Source organism: Rhamphochromis longiceps, linkage group LG17, assembly GCF_057381845.1.
Source record: "Rhamphochromis longiceps isolate RC_006_pf linkage group LG17, R_longiceps_female_GT1.1, whole genome shotgun sequence".
NCBI classification, from domain to species: domain Eukaryota; kingdom Metazoa; phylum Chordata; class Actinopteri; order Cichliformes; family Cichlidae; genus Rhamphochromis; species Rhamphochromis longiceps.
This window is the reverse complement of record NC_140573.1, coordinates 38,929,410-38,947,351: the sequence shown is the minus strand read 5'-3', so window position 1 is coordinate 38,947,351 and position 17,942 is coordinate 38,929,410. Positions and strand designations below refer to the sequence as shown.

General features: G+C 38.3%; 3 protein-coding genes and 1 long non-coding RNA gene across 4 annotated transcripts in view; 2 read left to right on the top strand and 2 right to left on the bottom strand.

Moving 5' to 3' along the window:
* Positions 1 to 7,279, top strand: part of LOC146650167 (uncharacterized) — a 63,942-nt gene extending 56,663 nt beyond the window's left edge. Inside the window, exon 2 of the long non-coding RNA XR_014908164.1 lies at positions 6,992 to 7,279. This is a non-coding gene — a long non-coding RNA (uncharacterized LOC146650167). The remainder of the gene's footprint in view (positions 1 to 6,991) is intronic.
* The window catches only part of slco1e1 (solute carrier organic anion transporter family, member 1E1), a 31,050-nt gene that overhangs the window by 12,140 nt on the left and 968 nt on the right, over positions 1 to 17,942 (bottom strand). Inside the window, exons 2-7 of the mRNA XM_085386713.1 lie at positions 4,598 to 4,732; positions 3,445 to 3,586; positions 3,193 to 3,325; positions 2,975 to 3,105; positions 1,457 to 1,603; positions 464 to 562 (exon numbers count right to left, since the gene is read on the bottom strand). Coding sequence (XP_085242839.1) covers positions 464 to 562; positions 1,457 to 1,603; positions 2,975 to 3,105; positions 3,193 to 3,325; positions 3,445 to 3,586; positions 4,598 to 4,702 — 757 coding nt within the window. The 5' untranslated portion in view covers positions 4,703 to 4,732. The remainder of the gene's footprint in view (positions 1 to 463; positions 563 to 1,456; positions 1,604 to 2,974; positions 3,106 to 3,192; positions 3,326 to 3,444; positions 3,587 to 4,597; positions 4,733 to 17,942) is intronic.
* Positions 8,610 to 12,192, bottom strand: LOC146650166 (uncharacterized). Its single transcript, XM_085387067.1, has 9 exons — positions 12,119 to 12,192; positions 11,644 to 11,762; positions 11,125 to 11,541; positions 10,816 to 11,041; positions 10,578 to 10,723; positions 10,352 to 10,540; positions 10,109 to 10,262; positions 9,918 to 10,027; positions 8,610 to 9,022 (listed from the first exon to the last, which is right to left on the bottom strand). Exons 1-9 carry the CDS (start codon positions 12,156 to 12,158, stop codon positions 8,711 to 8,713), a joined length of 1,713 nt encoding a protein of 570 aa, XP_085243193.1. The 5' UTR covers positions 12,159 to 12,192; the 3' UTR covers positions 8,610 to 8,710.
* Positions 12,741 to 16,104, top strand: LOC146650165 (uncharacterized). Its single transcript, XM_085386133.1, has 3 exons — positions 12,741 to 13,121; positions 14,107 to 14,205; positions 14,341 to 16,104. The coding sequence occupies exons 1-3, from the start codon at positions 12,741 to 12,743 to the stop codon at positions 16,102 to 16,104; spliced, it is 2,244 nt and encodes a 747-aa protein (XP_085242259.1).

Sequence of the window (17,942 nt, the reverse complement as noted above, 5' to 3'; positions counted from 1 at the left end):
GCCTTACACGGTACATAAACTTGATTTGTTAGACAAAGACAGTTTTGTCATTTTAGCCTCCAGACCATCCCATTCAATGTCAACCCAAATAATCATGATGTGATTGAAGTGCAGACTTTAACTTTTAACTTTAATTAAAAAAAAATGTTTGCATTAATTTTACAGTCAATTTGAAATATTTGATTTAATTTATTTAAAATATTTGATTTAAAATCCAATGTGGTAGTGTATAGGCAAAATTGCAGAGAAATGTGTCGTTGCCTAAAAAGATCTAAATGTGTACATTTTCTTTTTGTTTCTAACGCAGACAGGTTTTTATATTCTTTCAGGTAAAATCACTGCTTTGAATTTTGTCAGCTTTTGCCATCTATCGGATACTTTTAAGATGAGCTCTAACCATAATGAGTCGTGTATCATATAAAAAACAAAAAACAAAACCCAGACACACAAAGAAAAACCTTACCCATATCAACATATCCAATGTCAACATATAGTCTGGCACAATAGGAACCCAAAAGGAAGCCAAACATGGGACCCAGGAGAGTAATGGTCTGGAGACAAGCTGCCAATGACAAAATAGATCAGAAGTCTACGATGTGATATTAAACAATCTAAAGAAGGGTCTCAAACTTAAATGAGCTGTGGGCCACTACTGGCACTGTCATCTCGTTGGAGGGCCACTTTAGTGGTCGAGTAGTACAAAAAAAACCAAGCGAAAACAAGAAAGCACCCACAAATATTTCCAAAAATGTTTTCTTTTGTTTGTTTTTTAAAATTTCCAATATTGTATCACAAGACAAAATTGCAAACATCAACGCAATTTCTTTTTTACCTCACTCTTAACTAACTGAAGCCTTTCATTGACCTACCAAATAAACACGTGGCCAGAATAATTTTGTTCGTATTAAAAAAATAAATAAAAAAGTGCAGACATAAGTGTACGCATCAGTTTTTGACTCTTTCACTAGACTAACACAGCCAATCCCTCCACATGTTTGTAGTCTCTGCTCATATTGCCTTCATATTAGATCATTTTTTGCTTTTTAAAGAACTTATTTTAACATTGCACTTAACAACAAACACATCCTCCCTAATAAAACAACATCAAGGGCCAAACTGCATTATATGTCTTCATGTTGATATAAGGGCCATAAGTAGGGGTGAGGTGGGCCGCAAGTGGTCCCTGAGCGGCAGGTTTGAGACCCCTGATCTAAAGGATAGGGTGTAAAATGAGATATTTCCTTGACCCTCAGTTAAATTTACTGAATACGAGATTAATTGTAGGTTTACCCTGATAAAAATCACACATTAACCAGCATAAAAATGCTGTACATACAGGAATGATGAATGTGTGTATTCTCACATGGCTTATAGGGCATTTAAAGGAATTTATTAATTAATTAACAAATTTTAAGTCAGGTGGAAGACTTTAAAATCCCTTTGAACCCCATATTACCAATATAAAAAGGGGAGTTTTCCGCCTTAGCAAAGTCATCGATGTAGGAGATGCCAAGAGGTGTGACTGGAGTTTCTCCAATCCCCCGCAGAGCATTCCCCAGGAATACGTAGATCCACATGCTGGAACCAGAATCTCTCACACAGGCTGCATAATGACACAAACTAGAAATCTGTGATATTGATTTTGTTACAAAGAGTTCACACACAGTGGCTCGCACAGCATCAAAGTTATACATGGAGCATGCGTACTACAATAAAAAAACACACCAAATATTGCATGGATCCTCTTGATCAGGTTCACCAGTATTTTCCTGGCTCTGAATGAGCTTTACAGACTTAACAGCCTCAGCCTGTTCACGACACACCAGTGTTTTTTCTGGTTCTTTCTCAGTATTTAGTACACAAAAAAATACATTCTTTACTCAGTAAAATATGAAATATTTATAATAGTTAACTCATTCACTGCCAGCCATTGGCAGTGAATGAGTTAAACCCATTGACTCATTCACTGCAATTGACGGCTATAGACGTCAATGGCAGTGAATGAGTTAATAATGAACTATGAAAATATAACACAATATGCCCAATTGATTAAAGCAATGCAAGTAGTGGGAGTGGAGGGGCCAAAAATTCCTCTATACAGGAAAAAGCCCAGTTACATGAAAATGAGAAAGACACAGTTTTACATCTATATCTGCTATATCTGCTTTTTCATTACAGAGACTACGTCAAACAAGACATGAATAAAATCTGCCGATATTCAGTACCATCTTAATAGTGGCTTGTTGTATATCACCACATTGTACGTGACTTCCATTATATTTCTTTCCAAATACGTCTCATCTGAATAGCTGAACAGGATCAATAGATTGCATTTTGTGAGAGCATCACATGGTTTTGTGAGAAGCAGAATTAATTATAGTTTAACAATAGTGAGACTGAAGCAACATTGCAACTAAAGCCCATCTCAGGGACCAAAATTAATGGGAACAAGAGGAGCTCCTAAAAACACTGAAAAACACATGGGCACACAGAGCCAAACTGAATTCATTACCATAAATATTACAAATGTCTGCTTTCTTATTATTCTGCCTCCTTTCAGTCTTTTCTTTTTAAAAGTCGTCTCTCGTTGGCTAGCTCTAGAGTCTGCGTCCGGGCTTATTGTTGCGGACGTGCATGCTGTTGTGTCTTTGTTTATTCCTGGTGACAAAGATGCACCAGGAGAGAGCTGATTGGCCGGTGAGTTGTTAGTAGGTTTAACAAGGTTTCATGTTAAAGTTTCATGTTTTTTTTGTAAAAGAAAATCTACAATAACCATGAGTTTTAAGCAATAAATAAATAAGTAATAATAACAATAAATAGCTGACATTGCCATGCTATTCTCTCCTATTTACAGGTATTTACTGTACCCGCTGCAGCAGAAAGCAGAAATGCATTTGACTGCACTAAATAGTGAAAGTGAATGTTTTACTATCTGTAATTATATTTAATCCTGGCATGTATTCCACACTCTTACCTTTATTGTCCTCCAACGAAGGCTCTATTTGAATTTCTGGCACGTGATCTAGTGTTTTCAGAGGATCCACACAGGCAGCAATGCTCAGGTTGTCATTCTGAAAGACCTGAATCACCGTGTCATACTTATACCTGCAAAAAACAAACAAAAAGTCCATGTCAATTTCTTCTGTCATCGTTTTTGCTTATAGAAGTTTCTCATTTAAATTTGACCTGTACCGTCCCATGAAGAAATGTGTGAGGCCAGTGAGAAACGCCCCCACAGCCATGAGGAAACAGCCCGCAGCGATGAGTCTGGGTCGGTGCAGCTTAGCCCCAAAATGGCTGACCACAGCTAGAAACAACAAGTTGCCTACACACACACCCCAAAAAAGATTGAAATCAAGTAAGCAAAAAGAATGACTTTTTCTCCACTGTATCACAAAAAAAAACATCAAAGCGTTTATTTTTAAATGAACTGGTTGATGTTACCCATCTCAAAACTGCCATCTATGAGACCGATGTGTGTGCTGGAGAGGTCAAAGCGCCTCTCTATCTGAGTGATGGAGCTCTTCATGTAGGTTCCTGTCAGGGCTTTGGAGAAATAGGCGAAGGAAAGCGCTACAATAAACAGCTGGAAGACAGAAAACAGAAGACAATATAAAAACTCACATTCTAATAATGCAAAGATGTTCTGGATAAAACTAGGACTATGTGTCTACATACCCAAACGATGTCATAGTGTAATCATGGAAATGATTCTGCCCCCTTTTCTGAGTCTCCACTACCTTCTACTGTGTAATTGTGGTCCTTGTTTAATGTTGCATTACCCCTTTATTCTTAACTTGAACAACAACTTATGTTGTGTTGAATCAGTGCACAAAATCTGGTGTAATGTCTTGACATCACAGTTAACAACAATAAGCTTTTTTAATTTTGACATTCTGTCTCAAAATTAATGGAAAAAAGAAAGGGATGAAAACAGAAATATGATGACTCCAGTGTACTGCTGTAATCAGGCAAAGCGTAGCTCCGGGCAGCTACAGAAGTGTCTGACGAAAGCTCATTTAGAGCAGAAATTTGGCATGCTGAGATTTTCAGTAACAACACAAGATCAGCTCTTGGCTTGATTTTACCTACTTTGGGAAAAACATATCTCTGAAAATGTTGTTCAATCAACTGAAAACAGATGTGCATCTGGCTTTCTGAGCATTTATCCACCTATCATCTATCTTTAGCCTGTGCCGGGTCAAAAGGGGAGGCTGTTAGAGCTCACTCTAGCGAGAGATGCGCACAGGCACGACAGGTTTCCTGCCTAGCGCAGGGCTGACACATGAAGAGAAAAACATTTACAGTTATGGGCAATTTTGTGTCACTGATTCACCAAAACCCGAATGTCTTTAGAGGAAACTACAACAAGTCTAAACAGGCAGCAGTGCCAGCGGGGTAAGAGTTTAAACCCAGAGCCTTCTTGCTGTGAGGAGACAGCGCTAACAACTGCACCACCTACTGCCTTTTACGCTTTTAACTGGCATTTTTATCTGGGCCACTTTACACTGAGTGCATCAACAGAATGAACCGCAGTCCGAGATCAAAAGCAGGATAAAAAAGGTGTCAGAGTGTTGATCACAGATAGCTTTAGTACTTTGAGATTGGAGAAGCCAGGGCGCTTTCTGGTCTTGTGGTCGACGGGGCTACACAGAACCTCTTCGCTCGTCATGTTGGCTGTGTCCTGTGCTGTGTTTTCCATTTTCCTCTTGGTCTTCCTTTCCTTAGAGCACTAGTTTAATAGAGGAGAAAATATATTTCAGCTGCATTCATCTAATAAAACTTTACTGTGGGTATTTTCGGATTTGCTTATTTAGAAAAGCCAGTGTACATATATTTAGGTTTAAGTTTGTGATCAATGACACTTTAAAAAAGAAGTGTTTGCTATAATTCCTGAAGAGCTATTATACACTTTTGGTAAACTACTTGAATTGAAGCTGAACATCTACACTTTAGTCACATGCAGATTGTTCGCGGTGTTGCAAAAAGGCAAAATTACAAAGAATGCGTCATTGTCCCAGAAAGTGAATTCTGTTGCTCTGTAAGTGTCTTCAGTGGGAGAAATGTTTCATCATTTATGTTTATCCTAGTAAACATAAGTGCATAATTTGCATAAGAAACTGGCACCGCTGACTAACAATGGACTATGAGGCCAGGTTCAGGTTCATTAATATGCAAATTATCTTAACGATTGATCAATGGCCATGAGTACTATTCAGAGAGAGTTTAAGAATGGCTACAAGACCCCCCACTCAAACCAGCGTTCCTTCCTGCCCAGGATGTCATCCTCATCACTTAAAGAGTAGCTACTGGGCGTGACCAGGTTTCAGTGCCCTGGCCTCACAAAGTTACTCTTCAGTGATGTTGTCCTCTAGCCAGTGTGTATTTTCCAGTATAGGTTATCTCACAGCAAATATACTATACTATATTTATAAGATTAGGGAAATATGCAGTCAGCTGAGGCTGAGGACGTCACTGGGATCTGTGACAAAACAATTCTTCCATTGACAGCTTCCTGTGATTTCCTTACCTGGATGATCAAGCATGCATTAAGACATTAAAACATACCATTGTCCAAAAACCTGGTCCTAATAGTATAGATAAATCAGTAAAATGAAGGATGCATATACAAAAAGTTAGAAAAAGGAAATAAGCCATGAGAAAATGATACCAACTGCAAATGATGCAGTTGTAATGAGAAGCTATTCATCTTTACTCAGCCCAAAATCATACCTACCGTATTTTCGCAACTATAAGGCGCACATAAAAGCCTTAGATTTTCTTTAAAAAGTGTGGCGCGCCCTATAGTGCAGTGCGCCCTGTGTGTTGTAAGGAGGACGTAGTAGAGAACACCATGAGAACGCTAAAGGGTGAAGTGTGGGCGTTGCTCGTATATACCGGACAATCGCACATACCTGTATAAAAGGTCAGGTATGTGCATTATGTGGAACATCGTTGTTTTAACAACCCTGAAAATGGCAAAGAGACACGCTTATGAAGCACAGTTTAAACTGAAGGCCATCAGCTATGCGGAGGAACATGGAAATCGAGCAGCCGCGAGAGAATTTAAGATTAACGAATCGATGGTTCGCAAGTGGAGGAAGCTGGAAAACAAGCTCCGACAGGTCAAGAAGACGCAGCTGAGTTTCCGCGGACATAAGGCGAGGTGGCCCGAGTTGGAGGAAAGACTCGAGCGGTGGATCATCGAGCAAAGAACGAGCGGGAGAAGCGTTTCGACGGTCACCATTCGACTAAAAGCGGTTTCGCTAGCAGAAGAAATGGAAATTGAACATTTCCGAGGAGGTCCGTCTTGGTGCTTTCGTTTCATGAAACGCTGCCATTTTTCCATCCGGACCAGGACTACGGTAGCGCAGCAACTTCCAGCGGATTATACCGGTAATGAAAAGCTGGCCATCTTCCGCTCCTACTGCAGCAAACACATCGCCGACAAACACATCCAGCCCAGCCACATCACTAACATGGACGAGGTGCCGCTCACTTTTGACATCCCGGTGAGTCACACTGTGGAGAAGCAGGGGACCAGCACGGTAGCGATACGCACAACGGGGCACGAAAAGTCTTCTTTCACTGTTGTGCTTGGCTGCCATGCTAATGGACAGAAACTGCCGCCTATGGTGATTTTTAAGAGAAAGACTTTGCCTAAAGAGAAGTTTCCAGCAGGAATCATCATTAAGGCAAATGAAAAGGGCTGGATGGATGAGGAAATGATGAAAGAGTGGCTGAGGGAGGTGTATGTAAGGAGACCAGGTGGTTTTTTCCACGCATCACCATCGCTGTTGATCTGTGACTCTATGCGTGCCCATCTCACAGCCGATGTGAAAAAACTAGTGAAACAAATGAACTGTGAGCTTGCTGTCATTCCGGGAGGCCTGACAAAGCAACTCCAACCGCTGGACATCGGTGTGAACCGCCCGTTCAAAGTAAGGCTGCGAGCGGCCTGGGAGCGATGGATGACCGATGGGGACCACAGTTTCACTAAGAGTGGAAGGCAGCGCCGGGCGAGTTACGCCACAATTTGCGAATGGATTGTAGATGCTTGGGCTAACATGTCTGCTGGCACTGTTGTTCGAGCTTTCGCAAAAGCCGGCATCATTTCCGAGGAGCCGCACGGCACGGAAAGTGACTCTGACAGTGAAGAAAGTGAACCTGGAATGTTTGATGGAGATTTAGCGCAGCTGTTCAATTCAGACACAGAGGATGAGGACTTCGATGGGTTTGATTGATGACAATTACCGGTAATAAAAATGTGAGTACCAAACTCAGTTTTGCTCCTGCTTCATTTTTAAATACGCATACCTATAATCAGGTGCGCCTTATGTGTGTGTGTGTGTGTGTGTGTGTGTGTGTGTGTGTGTGTGTGTGTGTGTGTGTGTGTGTGTGTGTGTGTGTTAAATACAGTAATGGCACACATAACTGAGACTGCGCCTTTTAGTACGGTGCGTCTTATGGTCGTGAAAATACGGGTATGTGCAAAACCTGAGTAAGACCATTGTTCAGAACACTGAAGTTTCTGTATAACAGTCAGGTAAAAAAGAAAGGAGTCTGTGAGAAGCTAAGTACTTATTGTAAGCAGCGAGGTGCTGTTAATCAAATACACTTGATTAACTGATCACCACTGAGTCTGAGCACCTCTATAAAAAACACAAGCTTTACGTTGCCATTTGTGTTTATACGCATTCAAGTGTGTGTTAACACCATGTCACAATCTTCCCAGGAGTGTACAATCTAGAAAAATGAATCCCAGGGTCAGACCATGTAATGCTTAGAACTGTAAACAACCTGAAAACTACATCTCAGACTCTACACACTGCAAAAATGGCTAGTCTATATTTAGGAAATAAATACTACATTTGATACAAAAGGCACTGAAAACAAGTGAAATTATCTGTCCATGCAGCAAGTTTATTTTACTTAATAAGAAATCTTGAAATAAGATTTTTTAATCCAGAAATAAAAGAACACATTTGAGAATTGAAGAGGGTTAAAATAAGCTTTAAAAAGCTCAATTTAAGATAAAATTACTTGATATCAAGTCCCAAAAGTAAGTTAAATATGCTAAATTACAGTCTTTTTTTATGTTTTGAATTCTTACTTGCAGCAAATGAATGCACTGCAATGAGAAAAATAGTTCTAATACTATGAAAAACTACTCAATATTAGTGAAGTATGATTAATTTGTTTCTTGATTCAGGTTGGCTTATCTTAAAATAGAGCCAAATCGATATTAAATCCAGGCAAAAAAACCTTAAAACAGACCTTTTTCCTAGAATACTCCTTGGCTTCTACTGAAATCACAACCAGGACAAGAGTGATATATGTCAACATTTATTTCTCTCATGAGAACAAAATCCTTTTTTTAAACAATATAGGGCTGCTGCACAATCCCTAAAAGTCTAAATCAACCCTTTAAAAGGCCTAAACAGAGAAAAGAAATTACATTTTTGGCCTTAAACTTTTGTGACAGTCACATAGTCTCACAATGTTGTAAATAATGGCATTACTGACTTAAAACTTTACATGCCTCAGGTAAAGTGTCACTAAGAAAAAACAACAACTTTCATTTGTAAAGCATCTTAAGTAAAGCCGTTTCTCAGGACATTGCTAGGCAAATTAGGAACAAAGTTGTACAAACGTACTACAAAACTAAACAAACTGCAAATGACCTGATAAAATCCTGCTTGGTATTCACCTATTTTTCAAAGAACGACTTCCACTCAGCTATTGCTTTCTTATATGCACTAGTGGCATCTTGATCATGGATGGCATCAGTGATTACCTCAGTTTGTATGACAGAGAGGACCGTTGCAACACATTTTGGGTATGTTAAGTGCAAGGTGTAGTAATATGCCATCAACACCAACATTCCTTCCCAGAAATCCTCCAAGGGGAGAGTGGTCACTGGTATGTTTCCTACAGCAACAATGCTGGTTGTTCCATCAAAAAGCAGCACTGGGGAAAAGAGAGGCCGCTTCTCCAGGTATAGCATTGCATCTTCACCCGGCTAGAAAAGCACAAAAAAAGGACAAATTCTTCAAGATTTTAAATGAAAGGGTTGCTGTGCATCCAAACAGCTTAAGACACAAAAAGCAATATCAACAGTTTAGAATGCTCCAACTGATTTACTGTTGGAATAGAAGAAATAAATATAAAATATCATGAATATGAAATTTTGGAAATGTACACAGCAAAATCTCCAGTGTTAAATTAACACTAGAGAGTGTCTATATGGGTCCACACCTCTGAGTGTTAAATACAACACTGTTGAGTGTTAAATTAACACTTTGACAGTGTTATATGTTTAAAAGTAACCTAGTCAGTTTTGAAGATTAACAAAGGCTAACACTGAGCAGTGCTGATTTTCTAACACTGGAATATTTCTAACATTTTGATTTATTTTCCTGTGTTAGAAAATCAGCACTGCTCAGTGTTAGCCTTTGTTAATCTTCAAAACTGACTAGGTTACTTTTAAACATATAACACTGTCAAAAGTGTTAATTTAACACTGGAGATTTTGCTGTGTATTAATTCTGAGCATGAATTTTCTCTAGTTTGCAGCATTTTTATCATGTCTATTTGTGCTTTTTTTCTCATTTGTTTTTTAAAACTATTTCTTTTAACTTTGTTACATATTCTAGTTTTTGAAGGCCTTTTTAAATATATCATTTCACTGCTTCTACTTGTATCCTAACTGCAATGTGCTTTTGCTCTGTGCTGCCTCTCTGGAGTAGGTTTTGAATAACAATTAAGAAATCCTGACTAAGGAGTAATTTAATCCCTGCTGAATTGAACTTCAATCCACTCTTATTAAGCAGGAAAAGCAAAATAATAATATTAATAATAACAATACAAGTAAATAGAGTACAAGTTACAGTGGCTGGTATTGCAGCTGTTCGCACCTTGAGGATATGAAGGAGAGCCTCACTGGCACTTCCCAGCCGCTTTGGTGGTGTAGTTTTTGAAGGAAAAAGAGATGGAAGTGCATTGAAGAGAGTGACAGTAAAATCCACTGTGAACGGAGAAAAGTATCTCAACAAAGCAATCCGAACATATCTGATGTATGGATTTAATGTATGCAAAGGCCACTTACCTCCACGTACATCCAAGGGGAGAGGAGGTTTCAGGACCTTCTTCCAAATGCCATAGAACTGCACCTTCGAACAAAACTCTGCCCATCGACCCTTCATTTGATCTTTGTATTTGCAGTTGGAGCCACCAATGATGCGACGCAGTTCATCCATCGCCTATGACAAAGTTGTGCTCAGTTAGTCAAGAACTAACTAAACCTATCCAGAGAAAGCAAAGAAATTTAACTGAAGGTAGTTGAACTTACATTTCGTATGTCTTTGAAGCACGGGTATGCTTCAAGTATTTTTCTAGGCCTGTCTTCTTCCCTTGTAACATCTGCGTCAATAAAAGCTCGTCTGGCCTCAAACTCCAGGTCCAAAATTTGAGCAACACTTAGAACGGGGTTCATTGCTTCAACCATATTTTGGAAAGAGCTGTAATAGGAACAGTCAGACTGAGAGGTAGATAAGGGTGATGGTGGACTTACCAACAACATCATCTGGAGGTGCAGTTGAAGGACCTATATCAGGCCTGGGTGCAGAGCATGAGGCTGACTTGAATAATAGTGGTAAAGCCAGCGTAGTATTGTTTGACGTAGTTGGTACAGTGGAGGGTAGCGGCAATTGGGATTCTTTCTCTGAGGAAAAAACAGAAGATGAACAGAATGGGTGGTCTCTTTGAAGTTTTAGATGTCCAAAAGTCATTAGTACAGCAGACCAAAGTACACACCTGCATTTGAGTTATCCTCGCTGAGGTCATCATTGCTCTCAAGAAGTATGGTATAGTCACTTGAACCACTTGCTTCACCACTTAGGTCACCTTCAGTCCCATTGTCTGTGTCATCTGAGCTGAAAAGAGTCTTCCTGGGCCTGCCTCGTTGTGGCATGGAGCCCTGCCTCTTCCTTGGAGACTTCATATTTTGGAGTCGTTTGTACAGTTTGGTGTAGATGGTCAGCTGTGGTAAAATAATATATTTTTGTACATCCTTTTATTATCTCACTCAATTTTAGATATTGTAGTGGGTAAAGAATGACTTACGTATGGCATGTGTGTGTCAGCATCACGTAACATGGGGTAATAGTCGACAATCTTCTGTGACATTGCTCTCATTTCGAGTTTGGAGGGGTATGTTACTTCTTTCCCCATGGGACTAGCACGGAGGATTGCAACCATGCTGGTGACTGTGTTCCTTACAAGTCTGCAACAGAGCTCCTTCGACATCCTACAGTCCTTTTCCTTTCCACTGTGGAGCAATGCAAAGTACTGACTGCGCACCATGTCCAACTCTGAATCTGTATACACCACATACTCTGGTGGGTCTGGCATTTTCATTTTTTTGGCCGCAGTGTAGGAAATGGGAGTGGAAGTTTGAGGCTGACATTGTGACACATCAAAGCCTAAGGGGTTACTCTCGCTTCGATGGAAAGTGTTGGCATCTTGGTCAGTACTCTTAAACTATAACAGTTGTGGGATATAAACAAAAATACACAATTAGGCAAATTAATGCTAGACAATATGGACAGTAATCATCTTCTTAGTGGTATAATGTGTATTTACCTTTTGGCTGATAAAATCCCAAATCTTCTTTCTACGGAAGAAATTTTCATGGCCCGGAAAAAGATCCTTTAGGTCATCCCGGGTAAAGCTTCTCAAAGTTTCCTCATCAATATTCGCAGCTGTAAAAGAGAAAAACAACTTCAAAAGTGATATTTATTTCTCTTTTCCTGGGCGTGGCTTATAACATATTGAGGTCATTTTTTGTCAGTAAATGTATTTTAGCAATAAGTAATATTAACAGGATAAAATGTCAAACTTAAAACAGTTTATCAAATATTTGGGAATGCAATAAAACTATTTTTGGGTGTCTTCAAGAATGATGTTCCAAGTCTATTTAGGCAAAGACAGCTCAAGGCTATAATGTGGATAAAGTTCAGAGTAGAGTACAATCCTAGCTCTAAGTTTCAGAAATGATGCTAACAGATGCTAAGGCTGCTTAGCTAACGTACCAAAATAACTGAAAAATAAGACTTACCCTGCAACACAGACAGTATGGCATCATCAAACTTGTCCATGCCGTGACAGCAGTTCTCTAGTTTGTTCCAAAGCCTCCACTCACAGTACCTGGAAATATCCTACAGCTTAAATAAGATCATTTAGCTAAAGTTAACACATTAGCTAGATTGCTAACTAGCAGCAGCCCTCACAAAACACGACTTTATCTTAATAACACCATTGTACCATAGTATTTTTCAAATCAACTTAATGTTACCAACCTTAAATTACTGTTCGCTTTGTTTAGATAAATAATTTTGATCTTCGTAACGGTCCTGATGGTTAACAAAGCAGGGGAAAAGAGTTTGTCCCGCGTGAAAGTAACATCACGACAGGAACTGAGAATGCGCATGCAGAAAATTATTTATATTTAAATTTTTTTAAGTAAAAAAAAAGAAAAAAAAATATAAATTCAGTCTTAAACACTTATTGCCTAAAAATAAATATAACTGATGTAATTTAAACCTGAAAAATTGGATAATTAAGGATACATATATTTTTAAAATCGCCTACCTTTCCCATGGTCCCACACTCTCATCTGTGGCCTTCAGTGGAGAGCGGTAAAGTAAAGCTGCATTGCTACAGCGCGAAAACAGTTCACCATGGCGCTCTGGAGATGTATGATCTGTTTTATCTTTGTTTCTTTAACTCTGAAGGTGCTCCTTAGCCACATAAATGCAGCTCATGGTCGAAGGCAGGATTTTTGGGTTTACTGTGGAATAGATGGCTGTGGACAAGATTTCAGAGTTTTTAACTCATTCTTTCGCCACATTAAACGGACGCACCCTCTGTATTTGACGAATGGAAGCCCACCAAGAGGATGGAGGATCCCCCCAACATCCCACTCTTTAGGATCGGAAAATTTTGGTGTTTCAGTCTTTGCCAACTGTAGTACTGCAACAACAACCAGCACCGTGGAAATATCAACTGGTGGATCTTTGCCTGAAGTGCAGGAGCCTCAGGTTGTTGACAGCCCGATCACGGTAAGTGTTAAACTAAATAAAATGTAGTGTGGCTTCTGATGACAAATTTAGCTATGTCTAACTCCTCGTATTTGGTCCTATATTACTTTTAATCCTTTTCTCCATTTTTAATCAAGAGAAATTTAACGAGATCTCGCGATATTATATCGCTAGATATTGTTCTTCAAACTGTTACAAGCGATTTCCACTATGGTTGGATTTTAAATCACAATTTCATCCTGCAGGATGAAATAAAAAATAAATAAACAGAATAGCAGTTCAGTGTAGATAGTACAGGCTATGCTGCAGCCGGAGAAGGCACACACTCTGCGGCTGGCATGTCTCCTGGTGAAGTTTGCATCAAAGACACTCTCAGCGCGCTTAAATCGTTCAATGTGGCAGCAATTTAGGTATCTCGTAGGAATTATAAGTGGTGAATACGGTTTCAGGTAAGACACAGAGTATTTGGAAGCACTGTAAAAAAATCTGTTGGCCAGAAATACTGCCAAAACATGGATAAGAATGATTTTCTTGAAAATTAAATTAATTAATAAATGCATACAATAAAATATATCCATATACTAATACTAACATAAATTCTAAGTGCAAATCTAAATTACGTGATTTAAAAATACATAAATAATTTAATAAATACAACAAACATGTAAAGAAACTAATATCTAAGTGCGAACAAAAATTCATTATTTAAAAAGATAAAATCTTATTCTCATGAATCCAATCCCTAGCCTCATCAAAACAATGGACAACCCCTTTTTTATTGTTTCTTTGTCTTTGATTTCTTTTCCATTTCTTTTTTCTTTATTCCAAAGAATGAATATTATATTATCTTATATTATATTGAATATTCACAACTGTAACACTAGTCACTGTCATGCACTTTGTTTTTTAGTGGACCAATCATTAGGTGTAACTGATTATACCTGTTATGTAAGAATTTCTATAATTGGCCAGGAGTTTGGAGTAACTTTGTTTTTCTGCTCTAAAGGAAGAAGCTGTTGCTACAACATCCTTTACCAGACATGATATTACCAGATCTGCTGCAGCTTTTGCTATCAGTGTTCAAGAACAGTGCCACTTATCACAGGTATGTTATAGTCTTAATGGATCAATACATTACATAAGGCAATCAATGTCTTACTTGTTCATAATGGAATTCAGAATTATTATTTTTTTTATATAAATGCAGAATAAGTTACTTTTGTTTCAAATGTTTTCACAGAGAACGGTCAAACATATCATCTCAGGAGTGCAACAGTATCAGGCTGTTCTTTTGGATACGCTCAAGGAAAGAATGAAGACAGTGTTTGAAGATAATGCCGAGGGAACCACTCAGCTTCAAGATGAGGCTTTGGCTACATTTGATAAATTCATGGATCCTTTCTCCACCATTGCATATGGACAGAGTAGAGCCATAGGGGAAATGTTCTGTCCAGTCAACGCAGAGGAAGTAGTAGTATCCCAGAAGATATGTTGGGTAAAGCAAGGTCTTTCAAGGGTCATGTCCATAAGGAACAAAAGTTTTTACTATGTACCATTAATTGAAAGTCTAAAGCAGTTAATGACTAATGAGAGAATCTTTACCATGTTGAACACTGCACCACAAAGAAGCAGAGAGGGATTCTTCTATGATTTTAGAGACGGGTCCCTCTTTACATCTCACCCCTTGTTTTCTCAGAGGCCAAATGCATTGCAATTAATACTGTACACAGATGAAATTGAAATATGTAACCCCTTAGGGTCCCATGCTTCTGCAAACAAATTGGTCATGTTTTATTATACTTTAGGAAATATTGATCCAAAATTTAGGTCAAAGTTAGCTGCAATACGACTTCTTGCTATTGCTAAAGCAAATGACATTTCTCAGTGGGGTATTGATGTTGTACTGAAAAGAATACTTCAAGATCTATCACTGCTTTACAATGGTGTAAGGATTGAAATGTCAAATGGTGAAATTGAATTGTTTGGTGCTGTTATAGCCATTTGCGGAGACACGCTAGCCCAGCATGAGATTGCTGGCTTTAAAGAAGGGATTGGTTTTGCTTATAGCAAATGTAGACACTGTGAATGCAACTTTGATGATATGCAAAGTGTTTTTGAGGAGAAGAAGTTTGTTCAAAGAACTCTGGAGAAACATATGAGGCAGTGTTTTGAAATAGATAAAGCAAGCACAGATTTATTGAAAGCGTCCCTCAAAACTACTTATGGAATTAATAGAAGAAGCAGAGTAGTTGATGTTCCTGCATTTGACCTGATCAAACAAACTCCACAGGACATAATGCATGTTATTTTTGAAGGTGTTGCATCAATGGAAGTTAAATTTGTATTAAAACACCTAATTCTCTCAGGACAATTGGAATTAGACAAGTTTAATTCAGACATTCAAAATTTTCCTTACTCACCTCTTGAAATACGGGATAAACCATGTCCTATTACCTTTGGCACTTTAGTGGCTAACGACAACAAATTGAAACAGTCTTGTGGACAGATGCTAATTCTTTTAAAAATATTACTTTTTCTTTTGTATGGTGTGGAGAGTGAGTATGTTGTATTTATTAGAAAGTTAATTATGATAGTTCAAATAGTTCTTGCTCCCATTATTTCTTTACAAACTGTATTGCAACTGAGAAGTATGATTGAAGAACACCTGTATCAGTTCAAGCAACTTTTTCCCGAAGCCAATATAATACCTAAGCAACATTATATGTTGCATCTTCCCAGTCAAATCTTATCCCTTGGACCTTTAATAAGGAGTATGTGCATGCGCTTTGAGGCAAAGCACTCCTATTTTAAACAGTGGGCTTCTAAGTTAAATTTTAAAAATGTTTGTAAATCCCTTGCAAACCACAATCAATTTCTTGAGTGTTGTCAAAATGAAATAGGCACTGAACATCCTATTTTTGCGAAAGAAAAGGAATTCGGGCCAGTATCAGCTGTTAAAAATAATGAATATGTTAGGAAAAAAATTAAAGAATTTTTGGAATAGATGTCATGCAGTCTGTTGTCTCAGTGAAATGGTATGTTCTAAATGGCAATAAATACATTGCTGGGAAGTCCATGATTATTGCAGATGTGGATGGCACTTTCCCTGTGTTTGGACTGATAAAGGATATCTTTTTGATTGACTCATCTTTTATTGCTTTTGAGTACCAACGCTATGAAACTTTGAATTTAAATGAAGACTTATTGGCATATGAAGTAACTGTGCCCATTGTTGCTCAAGCTACAGAATTAGCCCATGAGCTCATTGATTATACTTCATACTTTTCTATTAGTTTTAGGGACAGTGTGTTTGTGCCAATCAAATACAGTCTTTCTGATATTATTTCCCATAGAAATCACCCTTAAGATTAGGGTTGCACCAAGTATTGGCTTAGTGTAGTTTGTGATGATATCAGTTGACAGTCATTAAATGTTCGCTAAACCAATGTCAATGTTGTACCACATAATGCTGGCATGCTGGGACAAACAGCTGTCTTTGAAATGTGATTTGTATCATAAATTGTGATTAATTTTTTTCCCTTATATGTACAACTTTGAAGTCAGACATGATTTTGAATAAATCATATTTTCAACAGGTGCCTTTTGTGAATTTCCTAAATCAAGCAAATTGAGTTTGTCACTCTATCTTGAAACAAGTGATATTTTGAGAGACATCTGGTGAGAGACCTAATGTAGGCTATTTTAAGAGTTATTCTTCCCATTTCTGGATTTCTGTACTAATATAGACACAATTATATGGTTATTCTCAATTTAAGTTTATTATCTAAAATCCAGACTTAGAAACAAGTAAATCTTTTTTTAAAACAAGACAAATAATCTGGCCTGTCTAAAAATAGGATTTTAAATCATGGCAAGCACCAGATAATTTGCAGTGCAGACCTCAGTGAGCAAGTTAAATGTTAAAGTTCATGACAGTGCATTGAGATAAAACTGAACAAGTATTCATTGTTGCCAAGAGAAAGCCTCCTCTCTAAAATACCATGACTCGGCTTTGGTTTGCAGTGTTGCACCTAAACTAAGACCAGAAAAGTGGACCACATCAGTCCAGCTCTGAGGTCTTTACACTGGCTGCCTGTCCGTCAGAGGATAGACTTTAAAGTTCTGATGCTGGCCTATAAAGCTCTGAATGGTTTAGGACCAAAATACATCAGTGACCTCCTGACCAAGTATGACCCTTCCAGATCCCTCAGGTCATCTGGATCCGTTTTTTTTTTTTATCAGTTCCCAGAGTCAGAACCAGACACGGAGAAGCTGCATTCAGCTTTTATGCTCCTTACATCTGGAACAAACTCCCAGAAAGCCTCAGATCAGCTGAAACACTCAGTTTATTTAAATCCAGGTTGAAGACTCACCTGTTCTCAGCTGCATTTGAATAAAGCACCAAATCCACACTTTTAAGCTTAAATTTCAAAACTTATATTTTAACTACTGATTTTATCTACTGTTCTGATTTTATCTACTGTTTTTTAATCAATTTTAAATCATGCTTTTTATTGTTTTTGTTTTTTAATGTCTCTGTAAAGCACTTTGAATCACCTTGTTGTTGAATTGTGCTATATAAATAAACTTGCCTTGCCTTGCCTAAAAAATCCCAAGATTTCTTGAACAATATCCTTTGGGCAGACAAGAACAAAGTGCTTTTGGTCACAATGAACAGCGGCACATTTGGTGAAAAGACAAATACAGTACAGCAGCACACACAGACCTCAAACCTACCAAGCACAGTGGTGGAGCGCTGATAATTTGAGCTTGTTTTATAGCCACAGGACCTGGCCCCCTTGTAGTCAGCTTTAGTCAGCCATGAACTCCTCTGCACACCAA